This window comes from Mizuhopecten yessoensis, unplaced genomic scaffold (assembly GCF_002113885.1).
Source record: "Mizuhopecten yessoensis strain PY_sf001 unplaced genomic scaffold, ASM211388v2 scaffold9501, whole genome shotgun sequence".
NCBI classification, from domain to species: domain Eukaryota; kingdom Metazoa; phylum Mollusca; class Bivalvia; order Pectinida; family Pectinidae; genus Mizuhopecten; species Mizuhopecten yessoensis.
The window spans coordinates 500,088-520,076 of NW_018408079.1; the positions used below are offsets into that span (position 1 = coordinate 500,088).

General features: G+C 38.3%; 1 protein-coding gene across 2 annotated transcripts in view; it reads left to right on the plus strand.

The window, feature by feature from the left end:
* LOC110458194 (hamartin-like) overlaps positions 1 to 19,989 on the plus strand; it is a 29,755-nt gene that overhangs the window by 2,604 nt on the left and 7,162 nt on the right. For both annotated transcript variants that reach the window (XM_021509795.1, XM_021509794.1), the window contains exons 2-22: positions 1,815 to 1,957; positions 2,459 to 2,562; positions 3,257 to 3,409; positions 3,684 to 3,828; positions 4,252 to 4,406; positions 4,818 to 4,891; positions 5,513 to 5,682; positions 6,505 to 6,690; positions 6,982 to 7,064; positions 7,508 to 7,722; positions 8,315 to 8,478; positions 9,708 to 10,325; positions 10,855 to 10,995; positions 12,005 to 12,171; positions 12,565 to 12,695; positions 13,767 to 13,863; positions 14,209 to 14,304; positions 14,552 to 14,693; positions 16,040 to 16,128; positions 16,882 to 16,950; positions 17,665 to 17,776. In XM_021509795.1, coding sequence (XP_021365470.1) covers positions 1,834 to 1,957; positions 2,459 to 2,562; positions 3,257 to 3,409; positions 3,684 to 3,828; positions 4,252 to 4,406; positions 4,818 to 4,891; positions 5,513 to 5,682; positions 6,505 to 6,690; positions 6,982 to 7,064; positions 7,508 to 7,722; positions 8,315 to 8,478; positions 9,708 to 10,325; positions 10,855 to 10,995; positions 12,005 to 12,171; positions 12,565 to 12,695; positions 13,767 to 13,863; positions 14,209 to 14,304; positions 14,552 to 14,693; positions 16,040 to 16,128; positions 16,882 to 16,950; positions 17,665 to 17,776 — 3,235 coding nt within the window. In that variant the 5' untranslated portion in view covers positions 1,815 to 1,833. The remainder of the gene's footprint in view (positions 1 to 1,814; positions 1,958 to 2,458; positions 2,563 to 3,256; positions 3,410 to 3,683; positions 3,829 to 4,251; positions 4,407 to 4,817; positions 4,892 to 5,512; positions 5,683 to 6,504; positions 6,691 to 6,981; positions 7,065 to 7,507; positions 7,723 to 8,314; positions 8,479 to 9,707; positions 10,326 to 10,854; positions 10,996 to 12,004; positions 12,172 to 12,564; positions 12,696 to 13,766; positions 13,864 to 14,208; positions 14,305 to 14,551; positions 14,694 to 16,039; positions 16,129 to 16,881; positions 16,951 to 17,664; positions 17,777 to 19,989) is intronic.

Sequence of the window (19,989 nt, forward strand, 5' to 3'; positions counted from 1 at the left end):
TGGTAAAGATTCATTATATGGCTAAAAAAATTATAGGAGTTGGTGATACATGAGGAAAGGGCATTAAGGAATTGTGTAAAATTAGGAAAAAGAAGACCTGGAAATATTTTGGCAATGATCAAGATAAGACAAAAAGTGCTATATATATATTAACAGTTTAATGGTTATACCACCAGGTATGTATGTATATATACAATGTGTTTATATATTCACATTTTGCTAAGGATCACTATTATATGTTTGGGCATATGTGAAAATAGATATTTTATTTGGTTTATACTGAGATTATTTTTGAAAAATTGATTGTCCTTTTAATTCATCAGAATGCAAAAATTCCAAAAATTGTAATTACAGTTGGAAAAATGAGCCACAGAAAAGGGTTACCCTTAAAATTGGTAAAAACAAGGTATTCACTAAAAGCTGTAATTGAATAAAACTCATCCTAAATAAACAGAAACTATTTTAGTATCGAGTGTGATGCCCATGACCATCAATTACAGCTCCCCAATGTCTGCGCATGCCCTGAATGAGATCGCATATCTGGTTTTGTGGGATAGCGTTCCACTCAGCTACCAAAGCTGTTCCCAGCTCCTGGAGCATTCTTGGCTGAACATTTCTGGCAGAGAGAGCTGTCTGCAGCATGTCCCATACATGCTTGATGGGATTGAGGGCTGGCCAATCCATTTGTTGAATAGTCTCTAGCTGTAGATATACTGCTCAGTCTCCCTTGTTCTATGTGGCCTAGCATAATTGTCCATAAGGATGAAGTCAGGGCCAATAGCACCAGCGTAGGGTCTGACAAAGGCATCAAGGATTTCATCACAGTAAATCCAGGCTGCAACGGTACCATTGTGGAAGACATAGAGGTCAGTTTTCCCATGAAGGCTTATGCCTCCCCACACCATCACTGAACCGCCGCCATATCGATCATGTTCCACAATGTTACCTGCCTGGAACCTCTCCCCAGGTTGTCTCCATACTCTAACTCGCCTGTCGGTGAAGTTGAGACAGAATCTGGACTCGTCAGTAAAAAGAACTGGTTCCCATTCCTGAAGAGTCCAAGTGCTGTGAGTTTGGGCCCAATCTAATCTGTCCCTAACATGGCGGGCAGTTATAAAGGGAACTCGTATTGCTGGTCTACGTGACCTTAAACCAGCATCATGAAGACGGTTCCTAACTGTCTGAGTGGCTACCCGGGTACCAAAAGCATTTAGGAGGTCATTTCGTAAAGCTGTGTCAGTCAGCTGGAACCTGTCAGGCCAAGCCTGTACGTTGTAGCCCTAGAACGACCTCCAGCATGACGTCTGGAACGGTCTCCGTTAGTTTGGAAACGATTCCACATTCTTGCCACCACACTTTGAGACACCCCAAGGTCTGTTGCGACCTGACATTTAGACATGCTAGCTTGCAGCATTCCAATGCCCCTATTCATTTTACTGTTCATTTAACTGCGTCTGGTTCGTGTTTGTGCCATAGCATATTAAAACAAAAACTTGCAAAGAATATTCATCAAATTAATTTCCATAACATTTTGAACAATGCCTTACTTAGCCTAGCTTAGCTTTTGAAAGGGGTGTACACGTGCAATAAGCGTGCACACACTTTTATGGTTGACTGAACACATCCACACAGAACAATTTGGAAGGCTAACATATGCGCCAAAAATAGTATGGAAGGAAAATATAATTTCTAACATTTCATTTGTTTTCAAAATAAAGGTGATCCTTAGCAAAATGTGAGTAGTATGTATGTATCAAGCCAATAGCTGAAAGATTCATAAATGTAACTAACACATCTTTTTTTTCCTAATCAAGGAGTCTTTGAAGTAGCAAGATGGCGGCACAGTCGGCAGGATCTCACAATGTTGATGTTCGTGAGCTCTTCAACATGCTCGAATCAAACGACATCAATGTGTCAAACGACATTACGAAACTAGTGCAAGAAAATCTCGCTTCAAGTAGGTATACATATATTATCGCAGCATTTGTAAGGGTGTTCAAAGATTCTAAAAATTTAAAAAAGATAATATTCATTTGTATACCTGTTATTGAGTCTTTTCAAAAGGACATCCAGTGCTTTTGTGATCCTAAATGAAATCACGAAAAGTTTGATTTTGAAATCTTATTAGAAACTTTCATTTAATTTCCTTAATATACATGTATTAATACATTGTATTAACACAATACATCTCCAGCACACATGCAGGCATGCACACATGGGGAGATATTGGCCAGGTGGCATAGAACTAGTAGTTCATTAGCTCCTGATAAATTAAAGCAGCTCCTGCAAATTACTCAAAATTGTATTGATTGTATAAATTGTATATCTATGTACTGTAAAGCGCTTTAGAGTGGCTTATTCTAGCTAGATATGGTGCTATATCAAGTGTTGTATATTATTATTATTATTGTATGATGATCATGAAGATTATTAATATACCGGTATATACGTTTTACAGTCAAGGAGGCGTGGCTTGTTTGCAGTCTTGTGGATTACTATTACATATCCGTATCAGAAAGGACCCTCCAAATTATCAAGGACGTCCGTGAACCTCATGATAAGGTAATAATTCTGTAAACTTGCCTGGTTACTATATATGAAGCGGAACTGGACTGGGTCGGTCGCGGGTGACCAGGTAGCTCAGTCGGTTACAGCATCCATCTTGAGTTCGGAGGTCCAAGTTCAAATCCCAGTCTGGCCATGCAAATTTCCTCTCCTGTAATAACTACATTAGATCCTAATTACTATAAACGCTGATAAACTCAAGCATGATTTTGTCCGTGTAACACTATACATACTGTGACCTTCGTTAATGGCCTTCATCAGGTGATTTCAGGTCCTGTTTGACTTTGAAATTGAATGAAAATCATTAGCTATCAGAGACCAACTTCCAAAGTAACCTCATGTAAAATAATTACAGCTTACAATTTACAAATGCATGTATATAACATAAAGCCAAAATAAAATCATGTGTTTCTGCTAACTCTACGTATATACCTACCTTAGATTTTTGTGCCTACCCTAAAGATTTTATTGGCATTTATAATTAGTGATATGCATTGTTAAAGTCAGAACGCCTGCTCTATAAAGGCATAGTAAAATACCTACCTACCTACCTACCTCATTTTCTCTAAGAATGATAGCAGGATCCCAAGTTTTTTTTTTTTTACCTGATGTTAAATTTAACAAAAAAGTGTTTTTCACAATTTGCATATTGTGTGAGTTTATGAAATAGTTTTCCATGTTGTGTTCATAGCACCTGGTAGATAAACTAAACGAGGGACTGAAGAGTGTGGAGCACCGTCTACCTGCAATGAAGATCTTGTTGTCTCTGGCCTGTAAACAGCCGATCTGGGTCCACAAACTAGTCACTCATCAGATCTTCCACGCCATCATCAAAACTCTAAAGGTAGCTAACACAGTCCTACCTGTAAGTTGGGTATGGGTTAGGATGGACGGGTGAGGAGTGGAGGCCAAATGAAACTTTGTTTAGCATAAAAAAACCTTAAAATTGTGTACATCTACCCAACCTTTATCATTTCTGAACTGGCCTCCCTTACTCACCAATGAATGCCAACTTTCAGTGTGTTTTGACCTTCTAATGATTATTTTGTGTCAATTGGCTGTTTGACCATAAACAAAATATTACAGACAGCAAGAGGTATCTTTTACTATGTTTACAGACAGAAACGGACATTCCTGTGGTTACGACTGGTGTGATGACGCTCACAGTACTTTTGCCTTCGGTTCCTGCTCTCATCGGCAACCAACTGACAGAAATCTTCACCATATTTAGTCGTTTGATAGCTTTTAATGAAAGAAAACCGGGTGAGCTAAATTTCAAATTTTTCAATGAGTATTTTTAAGCATTATAAAACATTTTATTATAGTTACCAAAAGTCATTCATTGTGAAGGGTTTAAAAGTAACAGGTTGACATGATTCGATCATGTTGGGCAACTCTAAGCTACTTACTTAAGGTACCTATATTTCTTAGGATTCTGTATAACAAGGTTACCTGGATGCATTTTTTTCATCACAAAAAAATAATCAGTCTTTTGGCTTGTCGAGTCCTCTCTCCCATGACACACCTGTTTTTTTATTTATTAAATTACTGATAACGCTACTCCTACTACAGATAGCAATGTAAATGGCGTAAAACAGCACACCTTCAAATGTACTTCCGTTAGATATAGAGATCAAACTTTTCTAGTAACATGTTTGATAATGTTGCTGTGAATTTGTTTGACAGGAAATGTGCCGGATGTGTTTCTGCTTCACTTACAAGTAGCGTTGTACTCTCTCTTCCATCGACTGTATGGCATGTTCCCATACAACTTCCTCACATTCCTCCGGCACCACTATAACAAGAAAGATAATACGAAGGTGTTTGACGAGTTTGTGAAGGTATTGGAATTTACATGTGTTTCGTCGTAATCATATTTTGTATTGCATCAGAATAAAATGTTAACATTAGTGGTTTTATAATTTGGTTAGTTTAACCATGTTTCAGTATTTTTTTCTCCTGTTTAATAACATTTTATTGTGTCATAATAATTTTGATCGATGTTTATTTTTTTTAATAAAGAAGTTACCGGTAATGAATATTGCACTGGTATAAATTTTAGGAATATATACAGCTAATACTTAAAGGTTATAAAGTCATTACTTCTCAAAATTTAGTTGATAAGGCTAAACTATTTTTTTTTTTTTTTTCGATAACCCTACCTACCCTAAATTTGTCCAACATGTTACAGGAAACGAATACTTTTTTGTCTGGTCTAACAAGCTGAACTCTTACATGTTATGTCGTTGTAGCCCATGTTGGACAGAGTGAGACTTCACCCACATCTCATAACTAGCTCCAGGGACCACGAAATCTCTCCCAAAAGGTAAGTAACCCATCCCCTCATTCAGATCATCTGTCCATATCATGACTTTGTTCCAATACTGCAAGTTTATATTTCAGTCTGAAGAAAACCTGTCTGACTCGAACACAGATGAATTGTCTTATAATAAGAATGGATGATTAGGCTCCAACTTACACATCCTTACTGTTTTTTTTACAATACTTAAACATTAGAACTTATCAAACATTTTTTGCCTGAATCTGGGCCTGTATTCATGAAACTATTCTCATGCTCAAGCATGAATTGTGCTCAATTCAACTTGCTTGTAACTTGCATAAATTAAGTGTCACAATCAAAAAGTCAAGTGTTATCATTGAAAACTGTATTCAGTTAATAGACAAATTTTTCTATATTTTTGACAAAATGTGATTTGATTTATAAATTTATCTTGAAACAAGAAATTTGGTTTGAGCACAGAATGTGAATTTGAGCATGAGAATACGAGCCCTTATGATTTTGAGTTCAGTAGGTTTTATAAACATGTATAAGAAACACAAATCGGTCCCAAAATAATATACTATTGGATATGTTATAGTAAAAGGTGACTTTTCGGAATTTATCAGGTGATAGAACCTCTAGTGATCTGTATACACGTTCCTACAGGTGGCGCCAGATGGAGGCCCAGGATGTGGTCATTGAGTGTGCCAAGATGTCTCTAGACATGACTGAGGGAATGTGGGAAGAGTTGACATGTCCCATCCTCACTCCCCGTCACATGGTGTTCCAACCCTCCGCCAAGAAACCTTCACTCAAATTGGTCACTCCTGAGCAAGGTAAAAATCGTCTCCAAACTTGTCACACCTGTACACCTGACACAAGTTAAAAAAAAGTCCTTAATAATGCATATAAAAAGTCTGCAATGATGCACCTGCAACAGGTAAGAATTCCTCAGCCACATTCGCTACACCTGACACAGGTAAAAATAAATACTCCATGATGCTAGTCGTACCTGACAAAGGTAGAGATCTTCAAACACACAGATCACACCTGAAGTGAGTAAGAAATACTCATATTCCGCAAATAGGTGTTTATTAACCTAGTGTTTGTGATTTTGTAGTAAAACTCATTAAAAAAAATGCTTTACGGGCCAATTCATATATAAAAGATATTTAATGGTTTTCCCGTTAAATAACATTAATACTTCATTGATACACTTGTTTGGTTACACTTGTAAAAAATATCGGTACATTTTTGCTGCACGGGTGAAACATAAGTAGTGTGTAGCGTTGAATGGGAAATTGTTTTTCATTGAATTAATCATGAAAGCATTTTGAATTCCACATTTGCTAAAACAGAAAGTTAATTTCAACCTATTCCACATTTATGGTACAAGCAGGATGAAATGAGTGATTGAGGAGTTTGGAGTACTAGGGGGTATGTGGAAATGAGTGATTGAGGAGTTTGTAGTACTAGGGGGCATGTGGAAATGAGTGATTGAGGAGTTTGTAGTACTAGGGCGTATGTGGAAATGAGTGATTGAGGAGTTTGTAGTACTAGGGGGTATGTGGATGTACATTGGACTCTAAGAGCTTCATACTTGCTAATGTTCTATTTTGCTGTTTTAAATATGAAGTTATAATGTATGTCTGTTCTAGATGGAACTGCGATGAATGCAACTCACCAGCTATACCTGGCCTCACAGGAGCTGAGCCCTCCCTGTCTGACCTCAGGGGCTGACGGGATGGGGCTGTGGAGTCCCTCTGTAGTTGTCGGGCTCTCCACACCACCACCCTCCCAGCAGACCACGCCTTACTCCAACAGCTACCATGATACCAGCAGATGTAAGATTATTTAGTGTATTCGTAAAACACCAGACACCAGCTATTATTGTTTTTTTCAAAATATCATAATTGATTTATTCTTAGTGGTTTTTAATGGCTGATGAGATTATGTGTAACAGTGATATTTATGGTAACAGTGATATTTATGTTAATAATTTGTCTAAAAAAAAATGTGTGAAATAAGTTTTGCTCAAGAAGAACCTGGTAATTTCAATTTAAGAGTAATGGGGTCGGGTGTGTAAGTAGTTTAACAACAGCTAATATATCACTGGTCTTGATTTCTGCTTACAGATAATTATGGTAACACTCCCTCGGCAACTCCGCCTGTGGATACACCCAGAGCTACATCTCCCAATAACGATGATTTGGACAAGGTGTGCATTAATGGGTTTTTTTGCATGCTGAACCAAAACCTTCTCATTGTGTACTGTGGATGTCCAATATAATCATATTTTAATAAACATATGGCTATGGATTAAATTTATAATCAAATTTTACCTCTAATAATCTGAGTTTGACAACAAATACAACAATGTTTCTTATTATCAGACTTTGGATGACAAATGTAATATGGTTATATTTTGACAAATTCAGTCGTAATCCATCTTACCTGACTTCTGATCACTAATACTGCCATGACTTTGGACAACCAATACAGCTACTTTCAGCTTTCCTGACTTTAGACAACCATTAGGGCTAAACCATTGAGTAGAATACAAGGTATGGCAACAACTGGCCTCCTCTTGATTGGGAATACGATTTTACTCTGGTATTTTTGTATTGTGTTCATTTCCAGTATGTGCTCTAATTGTTTCAGAGTTTTAGTAGAACAAGTAGCCGAAGTCTCCTTACTGCTAAGGGAAGTGAGCTGAAGCGACTCAGCACTGGCTCCGCGGTGTCCGCCAAGGCTGGAGGGGCATCTGTCACAGACGGAAAGCCAACAAGTGTTCCCCCCTCTCCACTCAGAGCCGAATTTACCTCAGACCCCCCACAGGGCCCCGGCATATTCAAACCGGTTCGCCCGGCCATCAGGTACCTTACTTGTACAAGATTTTATAAAATGTACAAACAAATGAAGTTAGCTGTGGGTCTCTATGGGGAAATTGAACTGCAAGAAATAAACAGCTGGTTTGGTTTTATATGGTTTAACATTCTATTGATGGCTAAGGTCATTTAAGGACGTGATAAATAGCTGGTCTTTTAATTGGGGTGGTTAATGGTAAAAAAATAACACTATATAAAGACATGAATGTTTTGTAAACCCATTAGTATTCCAATTAGAGTTCTTATTATTTTAATTTCTTGAGCCAAAAATATAATTTTCCATTTGAAAAACTGATACACTGGTATATATTTTTTTCTTAGTTCAAATTTTTTATGGATTGTCTTCACATTTCAAAGACATCACAAACCATTATACAAATGTACAATATACACAATACATTACAATCACACTCAGCATCTATCTTATATAACATGTGTACATCATTTGTCATCAAGTAATGATGGAATAGCACACTGATATTGTACTTTTTGCTAGAAATAAAATGTATAGTCTAGGCATAAGACAATCGCTATTACACTGGCATAAAGTTAATCACTTATCATGTTTATACAATGCCAGAGAACTCAAATTTTATCCCATCACGGAGGGTCAACAATCACTGGATCAGGAGAGAACCGAGTCAGCAAAGGAGTTGGCTGAATGTGAAAGGCCAGATTTAATGGAGTCCTTCTCAATGGATACTCTCCCGCGTGTCATGGAGGATTTAGCCGGGCAAAGAGAGAGTAAGTGTGTTAGACGTGAACGAAGTAACCAACAGTAAGAAAATGTCATAATACAAGACCTGTCATTGTCAAGTGTGAAATTGAATTACCTTTATTAGGTAACACCTGTGAAATTGTTAAGACTATATAGTATCTTCAAAAATATTAATCAGTTTGGTTATACGTAAAATTAAAATCTTACTTTATACACAAAACAATGAGTACATTAAACATGTAACAACATTTCATGACTGACTGGTCCCTTTGTCAATTAACCAGGAACACACACAGTACAACAAATCAGAATGAACCAGATCATTCTAACACTCAAATCACATTATTAATTGGGACAATGCCAAAATAGTTGAAAGGAAACAACATACAAAAACTAAACAAATCAAAGAAGCTATCGAAATAAGGAGAACTCAAAACATGAGCAGATACGAGGAGGACACCAGCTAATTAGTCATCTGTATACCCACTGCTAACCTGAAAAGGAGAGGGGGCTAGATGTACACCCAACCAGTAACCTATTCGATACAGTGTGTATACTCTTTTTATGTCGAGTGACATATGAAGATTACAGTTTTGTCACATTGTTGTACAAGTAAACAATACAAATAGCTCATAGCTCCACGAAGGGACCAGGCAGTCTTGAAACATTGCAATGCGTTTAATATGTACATTGTTGTTGTATAAAGTGAATCGTTGATTTTAAGGCCATGAAACAAATTTGTTAATGTTGATTTCGCCCTTCAAATTAATTACTATATGTATTATGTTATTTAATTATATTCTCTGTAATGATAAGTTTGCCTTCATTACAATGATCGAAAAAAAGATTTTTTTTAAATGCAGCTAAAATTTCCTGGTATACAGTAATTATGCACTTCACTACCCAATTTTTGACTTGCATTTTATCTTTAAAAAAACCTGGAATATTATATTACTATTAACACAGTACATGTATAAATCAGAATAGAGGTAGGGAATGCATCACAGAATAAATTTTGCTCTTTTAATAATTTGAAAACCTACTACATGTATTGGTTGTCTATCTTTAGGTTCCTCATAGTTCATATCTATTAAAATGAGACCTATTTTTCATCAGGTTTTAGTCAGGGGTGTGGCTTTGTAAACCATACTGAATTCAGGTTTTAGTCAGGGGTGTGACTATGTAAACCATACTGAATTCAGGAAACGAGAGACAGCATCACTTTCAGAATTTAACACCTAGATTTCCATTCCAGATCCTGATAATGACGACGACAATGATGATGATCAGGAAGTGTCGGAACTAACCAGCCAAACAGCCACACTGACAGCAGAGTCAGTTCAGTTGTTTATGAGAAAGGTGAACAGGATACGTTTCAACAGTCTAACGGCAACCAACAGCATTTCGGAGAAACAGAAGTTTGGTGCACGGTCAAGGTCTTGTCCGCACTTGCCAAAAATAGAATCTCTTGAGTCTGAAGGCGATGAGACTGACTGTGTTTCACGGTCAGCTTCTGCAACTCTTAAAACCATGGCCAGTCCTAAGACGAATGATAAGCTTAGTCCCCTTCAGGACCAAACGATTCTATCTGAGTCATGTCCAAGAATGACCTCAACAAATGGAGTGAAACTTTCGGTGGACAAGACAACTGGTTCAGATTTGTTAACAAGGACAGTGACAAAGGAAAAATCGGTACCATCCTGCCCCGTGATGTCACCTGGTGCTGGCCAGGACCAGTCACCTGATGTTAGTAGTAAGGTGTTGCCAAACATGTTTATAGACATGATGCGGACCATGCTACAGCCAGGGTCCTTATTGTTGTGCCAGAAATGTAACCAGAGCAATGCTGACGGCAGTCCTTTGACAGCATTAGGCAAGTATCTACAGGAAACCTTCGTTATACAGCCACCATTTGTCAGGCTTAATTTGAAATAGTTTGGTGGCATGCAAAGTGGCAAATGAAGCAACAAGCATTATATCAAGGTTTTACTGTATTTGGAACAACACTCGAGGGGGTGCGAGACACAACATCTCTTTTAAGTTGAAAGTACAGTGCAATTTAGATGATTACTGCTGTGAATACTACCGTAGTAGTATATAGAGTCCCCACTAATAGATCATCAACGAATTCTAATGGAGCGTGAAAAACATGGCAGAATCTTCCTTATAGATAATTTATTCAGGCCTATTTGAAACAGTACTGTTTATTAAAACCCAGCTCATTACGCATTAAGAACGTATGATTTTGTAGGTATACTTTAGTCTTAGTTGAATATCTAGTTAATAGAAAAGTTCTATAAAAAATGTTAATGTTGAAACCACAGTATTACAGACTTATTGGGTCATGGGAATAAAGCACTGTAGATTGTAAGCTAGGATCTCACTGGCCATGTATATTACAGGTCCTGCTGGAATGGCCACGTCTTTTTCTCCGCCAGAGTTGCTGGACCGCCATCTCCGTCTGGGAGGTGAGGTACACGCCAAACAGCTGTCTAAGATACCCATCACTAGTCATGACTCCACCAGCTGGACACATTTTGGAGGTAAATGTCAAGTATAGGAGGAATTATAGATTATATAAGTGCCCCAGGTCAGGAGTGACTACTCCAAGTTATTTGATAGATTGGACATTAAATTGTTGTGAAGGTCAAAGATGACAGCTTAAGTCATTTAAACAGGTGAGAAATTGTGAGGCACCTACCACATCTGATTGAGTAAAATCTAAAGATTAAATAGTGTCAGACAGTGGGATAAAAAATTATGCTGATTCTCCCATAGTTGCAATAGGTGTTATCACTCTTGCCCCATGTGTTTTATATACTTTGGAAAATTCTCAGTGTGAGACAATCATTTTGTCAATCATCTTATTAGTCCCCCACCGGTACCTGTCCTTCCGTCTTTCTGTCCTTCTGTTGGAGAAGTTTGTCCAGGACACATCTTCTATACTATTTCACCTGGAGTTATCAGATTTGGTGTACAAGGTCATCTTGGGATGGTGGAGTGCAGAGTGCAAAAATTAGGTCACTGTGACCTATGACTTGACCTTTGACCTTAATTTTTGAGAAGTTTGTCCAGGTCCTATCTTCTGTTCTATTCCACCTGGAGTAGCTAGATTGGTGTACAAGGACGTCTTAGGATGACAGAGTGCAAGAATTAGGTCACTGTGACCCTTTTCCTTTACTTTTGAAAATGCTTGTCCGGGGCATATCTTCTATACTATTTTACCTTGAGGATCCAGATTTGGTGTACAAGGACATTTTGGGATGGCAAGAAGTATGTATTTTCAAGATACTTTCCTAACAGAAGGTACATCCAGACATAAGTGTACTGTTTGTTAAATATAGAAATCATTACCAGTGTGTCCAGGGACTATGGATTGCCTTGCAATACTCTTCCTTGTTCCTCTATACAGTCATCTGTTCTTTTATATCCTCTTTGTGTCCATGTCTTGTGATCTCAATAACTCTCAATTTGTATTTTAAACAACTGTTTTATTAGAAAAGGAAATGAATTTGAGAAATCACATTCTGATCTTCCTGTATTCTGTATCAGGGATGCCTCCAGCAGATGAAGTGAATATTTTGCGGGGACAAATTTTCATGATACAGAACCAACTCATGTACGAGCGACATAAGCGGGAACTTCACGCCAAGAAGAACCGACGTCTGCTCCGCAAAATAGCCAATGCCAAAGCTGTTGAAGAGCAAAACAATGCAATGGTATGTAGATAATTGTATAACTGTTCATTTTCATATACATATATATTTTTAATGAAAAACCAGGTTTAATCTGCATAACTTTGTGATATTACTTCATTAGAAACACCTAACAACAGTGCACATGTCAATATGTTCTTTCATTGAGGAACTGTTGTCTGAAAAGATGTTGGGTAGTTTAAACAATGTATTTCACAATTCTTTGGAAAACAATTTTTGGTTTCTAGTCTGGACTATCAGTATCCATGGCAGAATTCATTTGAATTGTTACTGAATTACTACTGAAAGGGATACTGATGTCTTCAACCCCCTAGAGTTGTGTCAGAAAGTTTAAGTCAAAAATGTTTTATCACATATGCCTATTGTTTTGTATTGGAATTTGATCTAATATTTCAGTCTGACCAGCTGAGCCAATATGAAAGGGAAATTCAAAATATGCAGCTTTCCCTGCATCTTCTACAAGAAGAAAATCGGCGCTATAAAGAGTCGCAAGAGAGCAACGAATACGAAAGTAAAGTACAAATGAGGTGAGGTCACGAGATGTGAATACATTCTGCTGAGAGAAACATTCAGCAATATCACCCTCATCTACAATAAGCAGCTGCAATGCACATTTTTTTTCTGTGCTATTTATCATAAAATCCTAAGATCAAATTTCTAATAAAGTATTTTTTATTTTTTTTATTTTTTTTAAGCTCACCTGTCCTAAGAGCAAGTGAACTTATGCCATTGTGTGTCTTCCGTCTGTCCGTCAACTTTTTCTTTAAAACGCTATTTTTTCCTGAATGGCTTAGTGGATTTTAACTAGATTTGGTCTGGAGCTTCTTCGGCCAAGGAGACTCAGTTTTGTATAAACGGTGGGTGTGGCCCCCCTAAGGGGCAGAAGGGTTTGGCCGAATAGGGGAAACATAGGTAAACCTATAAAATCCTTCTTCTACCATAGGGATTAAGGGATTTTATTCTTATTCAGTCTGGAGCATCATTGAGCCAAGGGGACTCAATTTTGTCATAAAAATGGTGGGTGAGGCCTCATTGGGGGCAGAGGGGTGGGTCTGAATATGAGCAATAGAGGTAAACCTTTAAAACCCTTCTTCTACCATAGGGATTAAGGGATTTTATCCAAATTTGGTGTGTAGGAACCTTGGGTTAATGGGACTCACTTTTGTATAAACAGTGGGTGTGGCCCCCAGGGCAGAGGGGCTGGGCTCAGTAGGGGAAATACAGTAGTGGTAAAACCTTTGAAATCCTTCTTCTACCATAGGGATTATGGGATTTTATCCCAATTTTGTCCTCATGAAGTTGAGTAGTAGTGCCTGTTACTATAAGGGTGTATTCATTAGAACAAAATGGCCACCAGGGCACCAACTTGGATTTTGACATTTGAAGTTAGTTCTAGCTATATCTCCAGAAATACTGGATAGATCTTTCTGAAATTTCATATGTTCATACAGTTCCTACAATTGGCAATAAAGTGTTATATCTTTATCTCATAACAAGTACTTTAAACATGTCCAGATGAGGGATACATGCCCTTTGGGCCTCTTGTTTGGTTTAATGCTGTTATACTTGAACATTTGTTTTCTCAATAAACCCTGTAGATCCTGCTTGGCAGAGAATGAGGACTTGAAATCAGCAAAGAGTGAGCTGACAACACTGTTAGTAAGGCAGAGAGAAGAACAGGACTTACTGAAACAGGTAACTATAACAACAAATGTTCTTGAAAATAAATTACATTGGCTTTTTCTCAAGATCATGAAGGATGTGTGTCAAATGATGTAACAGCTTATGAAATATGTGTCCTAGACTAGTTGTATGTAGTCTGTAGCTTGCCTGGAGGAAGAGCAATAATATTTGTTTAAAAAATTGATATTGACCCTCCTTTCTGTCAGCTCCAGTTCAAGATGAGGGATACACACACCTGGTGACGTTTGTACTTGTGACACAGGCACAATTGTCAATACAGTAGTAATAACTGTGTGATCCTGTTTTATTATTACATCCCTTGATTAACTATTAATTAATATTTCCTGGTGTTTTCAGCGCTTACAGGAAACAGAATCAAAGCTTTTCAAATCTGACAAGGAGAAATGTCACCTACAGGAGGAGGTGCAGTTCACACAAAAACTGAAAGAGCAGGTATGTAAAAACAAGCAAACGGTACATGTGCTACATTTGGTGTAGAAAGACCCTCAGTCTTACCAGTATCACAACAGAAAATCTTAAATCCTTTATATGAATACCAAAATATTTCACTGTTTTGATGTTTTCATGACGTCAGCCTTGCAACCGAAGGCTGAAGTCAAGAGAATGATGTACTTTACTAAGGTTTATGTTTAAGTTGTGAAGGGAACTATTTGTTGACTGGATGTTATCAATGTTATAGGTGTTCACGCTACATAAGGAGGTACTACTGATGGGAGAACTACACCAGCATTACCAGGAGCAGATCAACTCAGCTAGGATCCACTCCAAAACCAAGCATGAACAGGACCTCCATGTCATGTCCCAGACAGCCGAGATCACAGGTACTGCTCATCTGTTAGGGTCTGGTTGGATCATTACCATGTCATGTCCCAGACAGCCGAGATCACAGGTACTGCTCATCTGTTAGGGTCTGGTTGGATCATTACCATGTCATGTCCCAGACAGCCGAGATCACAGGTACTGCTCATCTGTTAGGGTCTGGTTGGATCATTACCATGTCATGTCCCAGACAGCCGAGATCACAGGTACTGCTCATCTGTTAGGGTCTGGTTGGATCATTACCATGTCATGTCCCAGACAGCCGAGATCACAGGTACTGCTCATCTGTTAGGGTCTGGTTGGATCATTACCATGTCATGTCCCAGACAGCCGAGATCACAGGTACTGCTCATCTGTTAGGGTCTGGTTGGATCATTACCATGTCATGTCCCAGACAGCCGAGATCACAGGTACTGCTCATCTGTTAGGGTCTGGTTGGATCATTACCATGTCATGTCCCAGACAGCCGAGATCACAGGTACTGCTCATCTGTTAGGGTCTGGTTGGATCATTACCATGTCATGTCCCAGACAGCCGAGATCACAGGTACTGCTCATCTGTTAGGGTCTGGTTGGATCATTACCATGTCATGTCCCAGACAGCCGAGATCACAGGTACTGCTCATCTGTTAGGGTCTGGTTGGATCATTACCATGTCATGTCCCAGACAGCCGAGATCACAGGTACTGCTCATCTGTTAGGGTCTGGTTGGATCATTACCATGTCATGTCCCAGACAGCCGAGATCACAGGTACTGCTCATCTGTTAGGGTCTGGTTGGATCATTACCATGTCATGTCCCAGACAGCCGAGATCACAGGTACTGCTCATCTGTTAGGGTCTGGTTGGATCATTACCATGTCATGTCCCAGACAGCCAAGATCACAGGTACTGCTCATCTGTTAGGGTCCGGTTGGATCATTATCATGTTGAGGTTGGTGATTTATGATGTTGACTTGGTCTTACTTTTTCCAGAAACATCAGGTTCATATTAATTTTATGATGTCATTTCAATTGTGATGTCACAATGCTTTTTGTCAAATGCAATACTTTCTTCCATACACTTTTCAGATGTTAAATTATTGTTAAGCATCAAATATAACAATAAAAGACTTTTAATTGAAAATATGTGGTTATATGGAACTGATAATGTGATATTGACCTGGACTTCGTGTCAGTTAATATCACTTTCTCAGGTTCATATAACCATATATATTGACCTCAAGAAAAGTCCATAATTGTTAAGTATAAGCTAAGAGAGGTCACTTGTAATTTTCAACTGTTAAAGTCTGTTACTGCTTACATTAAAAGATTTTTGGTATTCTTTAATCTGATTTGGTTTAATTTTAGCATTAAAGAAGGCATTAAAAAGTGTAACCTTGACGGGTGAGGCGAGCCAGGCACGTGTCAATCAACTGGAAGCTACTGTCAAAACTAAGGTAAGGAACCAGTCACTGATACATCATATCTATATAATAGTGCATATGATTGGATATTATGGATCATATGACTACAAAAGACAACATGTCTCCTGGACCAGATTTGCCCTCATAAAACATTGTTAATCTCAGGAGAACAAAGAATCATGTATCCCTACAATGTTTCCCTTAGTATGGAAATGCTTAAGACCCCATAACCATATTATACAGTTGTGGAGCATGAAGAAACAAAGATGATCATGCTGTTGGAATGATCCCAGGGGTCTGGCCCAGCCCCTTTAGACTTAGTCCCTCGGTTCTAACATGGACATGTTTGAGTTTCCCACACTAAAACCATATAATTACATAACTGCTTGACATGAAGAGATGAATACTCAGCATTTGCCTCAGTGTACTTAGTCATTTGGTCATAAGATAGAAGTGATCAGATCACCATGCATCTTATTACCATATCAGTGATTGCTGTGTGCATGAAGAGAACACTTTCGTGCTACAGTGATTAGCCCCGGTTCTTGCCCTACCCTTGGAGATTTCTTTCTAATATAACCTTTAATGACAATGTTTTGTCATGATTGATTAAATATCCAGGTGAGCAATACAGGCCTTGTATGCCTCGTGTTTGTTCTCTGTGGGGAAAATTCCCTTATAAGTTGTTTTGGTAAAAGTGTATTTCTGTATCAAAATATACTCCATACTTAGTTACATGTGGCAATCAGACCTGTTTCTGACTCATTTACTGGATTTGTTGGACAGGACATAGCCTTGGCGGAGATCAAGCAGAGTTTAGCGGATGTGATTACGAACCACCAGGAGGAACTCAAGGTAGGTCACAAGTTAACAGACAGTGTTATCTGATTCATGAGTTTTTGTTGGTAATTTAGTCACGTTTTATTAAATGCTTGGATTCTTTAATAATGCTATTACAGGGGTATCCACTAAAATTTTGTTTTCTTCAATGTATGGCTGTCACAATATGCTGTTAAAGTTAGAGATTTTGCAGTATGTAAATGTTATGTGTTTTGCATTGAGTAAAAACTGCAGAAATATCCACATGTCAACATTTATTACATTTTTTCCATTGAAATCAGATTCTATCATCTTAATAAAACTGATTTCTTTCACACTGTGACAAATATAAAAAGTGATATTTTCAAAATATCACTTTTTGGTAGTGACCAATCATAACGGCACAAACAGTTTCAGTATGGTACACTGCAAGGCAAAGGAATATTTCATCACATCACAATATGAAAGTGAAATATTGCTATCTTGCAATATTTTTCAAAAACTTATTTTTATGTACCTATTAAGTGTTTAACTTCGCATATTACTTTACAGTTTAGCCTATATACCATACACTAGGCTATTATTAGTGGTGAGAATTGGTCAATGATTACTTGTTTTTTAAATAGTTAAATCTGTAGGATCTATATGATACACTTAAAGTCTAACATGACAATCTTACTTAATTGTTAGTTTAAAATTTTATTAGTTGAAATTGTACGTGCTATTAATTAAGCCATTTTGTGTTGAAAGTCTATAGAGGAGAAGTACCAGTGTATGCTGAAGGTCAACCAACAGCTAGAGGGTAAAATCCTACGTCTGTACAGCCAGGTGGACGAACTCGGCAGGCCACGACAGACTAAAGGTACACAACCATTATGTGGCTCTAAAACATCACAATTCTCGTTAAACCATGTATGTCACAACATACTGCATTCATAAAAATTTGTAAAACCTTACTGTCATTTGTTACATCTGAGCTCTATCATACCTCAATATTTCACAACATATCAAACCACAACTATGTCATACCTCAACATGTCACACAACAACTATGTCATACCTCAACATATCACACCACAACTCCATCGTACCTCAACATATCACACCACAACTATGTCATACCTCAACATGTCACACAACAACTATGCCTCAACATATCACACCACAACTCTGTCATACCTCATCATATCACACCACAACTCTGTCATACCTCAACATGTCTCACCAGAACTCTGTCATACCTCAACATGTCACACCACAACTCCGTCATACCTCAACATATCCCACCACAACCCCATCATACCTCAACATATCACACCACAACTATATCATACCTCAACATATCACACCACAACTATGTCCTACCTCAACATATCACACCACAACTATGTCATACCTCAACATATCACACCACATCTCTGCCATACCTCAACATGTCACACACCAACTATGTCATACCTCAACATATCACACCACAACTCCATCAAACCTCAACATATCACACCACAACTATGTCATACCTCAACATATCACACCACAACTCTGCCATACCTCAACATATCGCACCACAACTCTGTCATACCTAAACATATCATACCACAACTCCGTCATACCTCAACATACCACACCACAACTCCATCATACCTCAACATATCACCCCACAACTATGTCATCCCTCAACATGTCACACCACAACTCTGTCATACCTCAACCTGTCTCACCAGAACTCTGTCATACCTCAACATGTCACACCACAACTCTGTCATACCTCAACATATCCCACCACAACTCCATCATACCTCAACATATCACACAACAACTATGTCATACCTCAACATGTCACACCACAACTATGTCATGCCTCAACATATCACACCACAACTCTGTTAAACCTCAACATATCACACCACAACTCTGTCATACCTCAATATATCACACCACAACTCTGTCATACCTCAACATTTTACACCACCACTCCAGCATACCTCAACATATCACACCACAACTCTGCCATACCTCAACATATCGCACCACAACTCTGTCATACCTCAACATATCACAACACAACTCCATCATACCTCAACATATCACACCACAACTCCGTCATACCTCAACATATCACACCACGACTCCATCATACCTCAACATATCACACCACAACCATGTCATACCTCAACATATCACACCACAACTCCATCATGCCTCAACATATCACACCACAACTATATCATACCTCAACATATCACACCACAACTATGTCATACCTCAACATGTCATACCACAACTCTGTCATACCTCAACATGTCACACAGCAACTATGTCATACCTCAACATATCACACCACATCTCTGCCATACCTCAACATGTCACACACCAACTATGTCATACCTCAACATATCACACCACAACTATGTCATACCTCAACATATCACACCACATCTCTGCCATACCTCAACATGTCACACACCAACTATGTCATACCTCAACATATCACACCACAACTCTGTCATACCTCAACATATCGCACCACAACTCTGTCATACCTCAACATATCATACCACAACTTCGTCATACCTCAATATATCATACCACAACTCCGTCATACCTCAACATATCACACCACAACTCCATCATACCTCAACATATCACACCACAACTCTGTCATACCTCAATATATCACACCACAACTCTGTCATACATCAACATATTACACCACAACTCCATCATACCTCAACATATCACCCCACAAGTCTGTCATACCTCATCATATCACACCACAACTCTGTCATACCTCAACATATCATACCATAACTCTGTCATACCTCAACATATCGCACCACAACTCTGTCATACCTCAACATATCACACCACAACTCTGCCATACCTCAATATATCACACCACAACTCTGTCATACCTCAACATATTACACCACAACTCCATCATACCTCAACATATCACACCACAAGTCTGTCATACCTCATCATATCACACCACAACTCTGTCATACCTCAACATATCACACCACAACTCTGTCATACCTCAACATATCACACCACAACTCTGTCATACCTCAA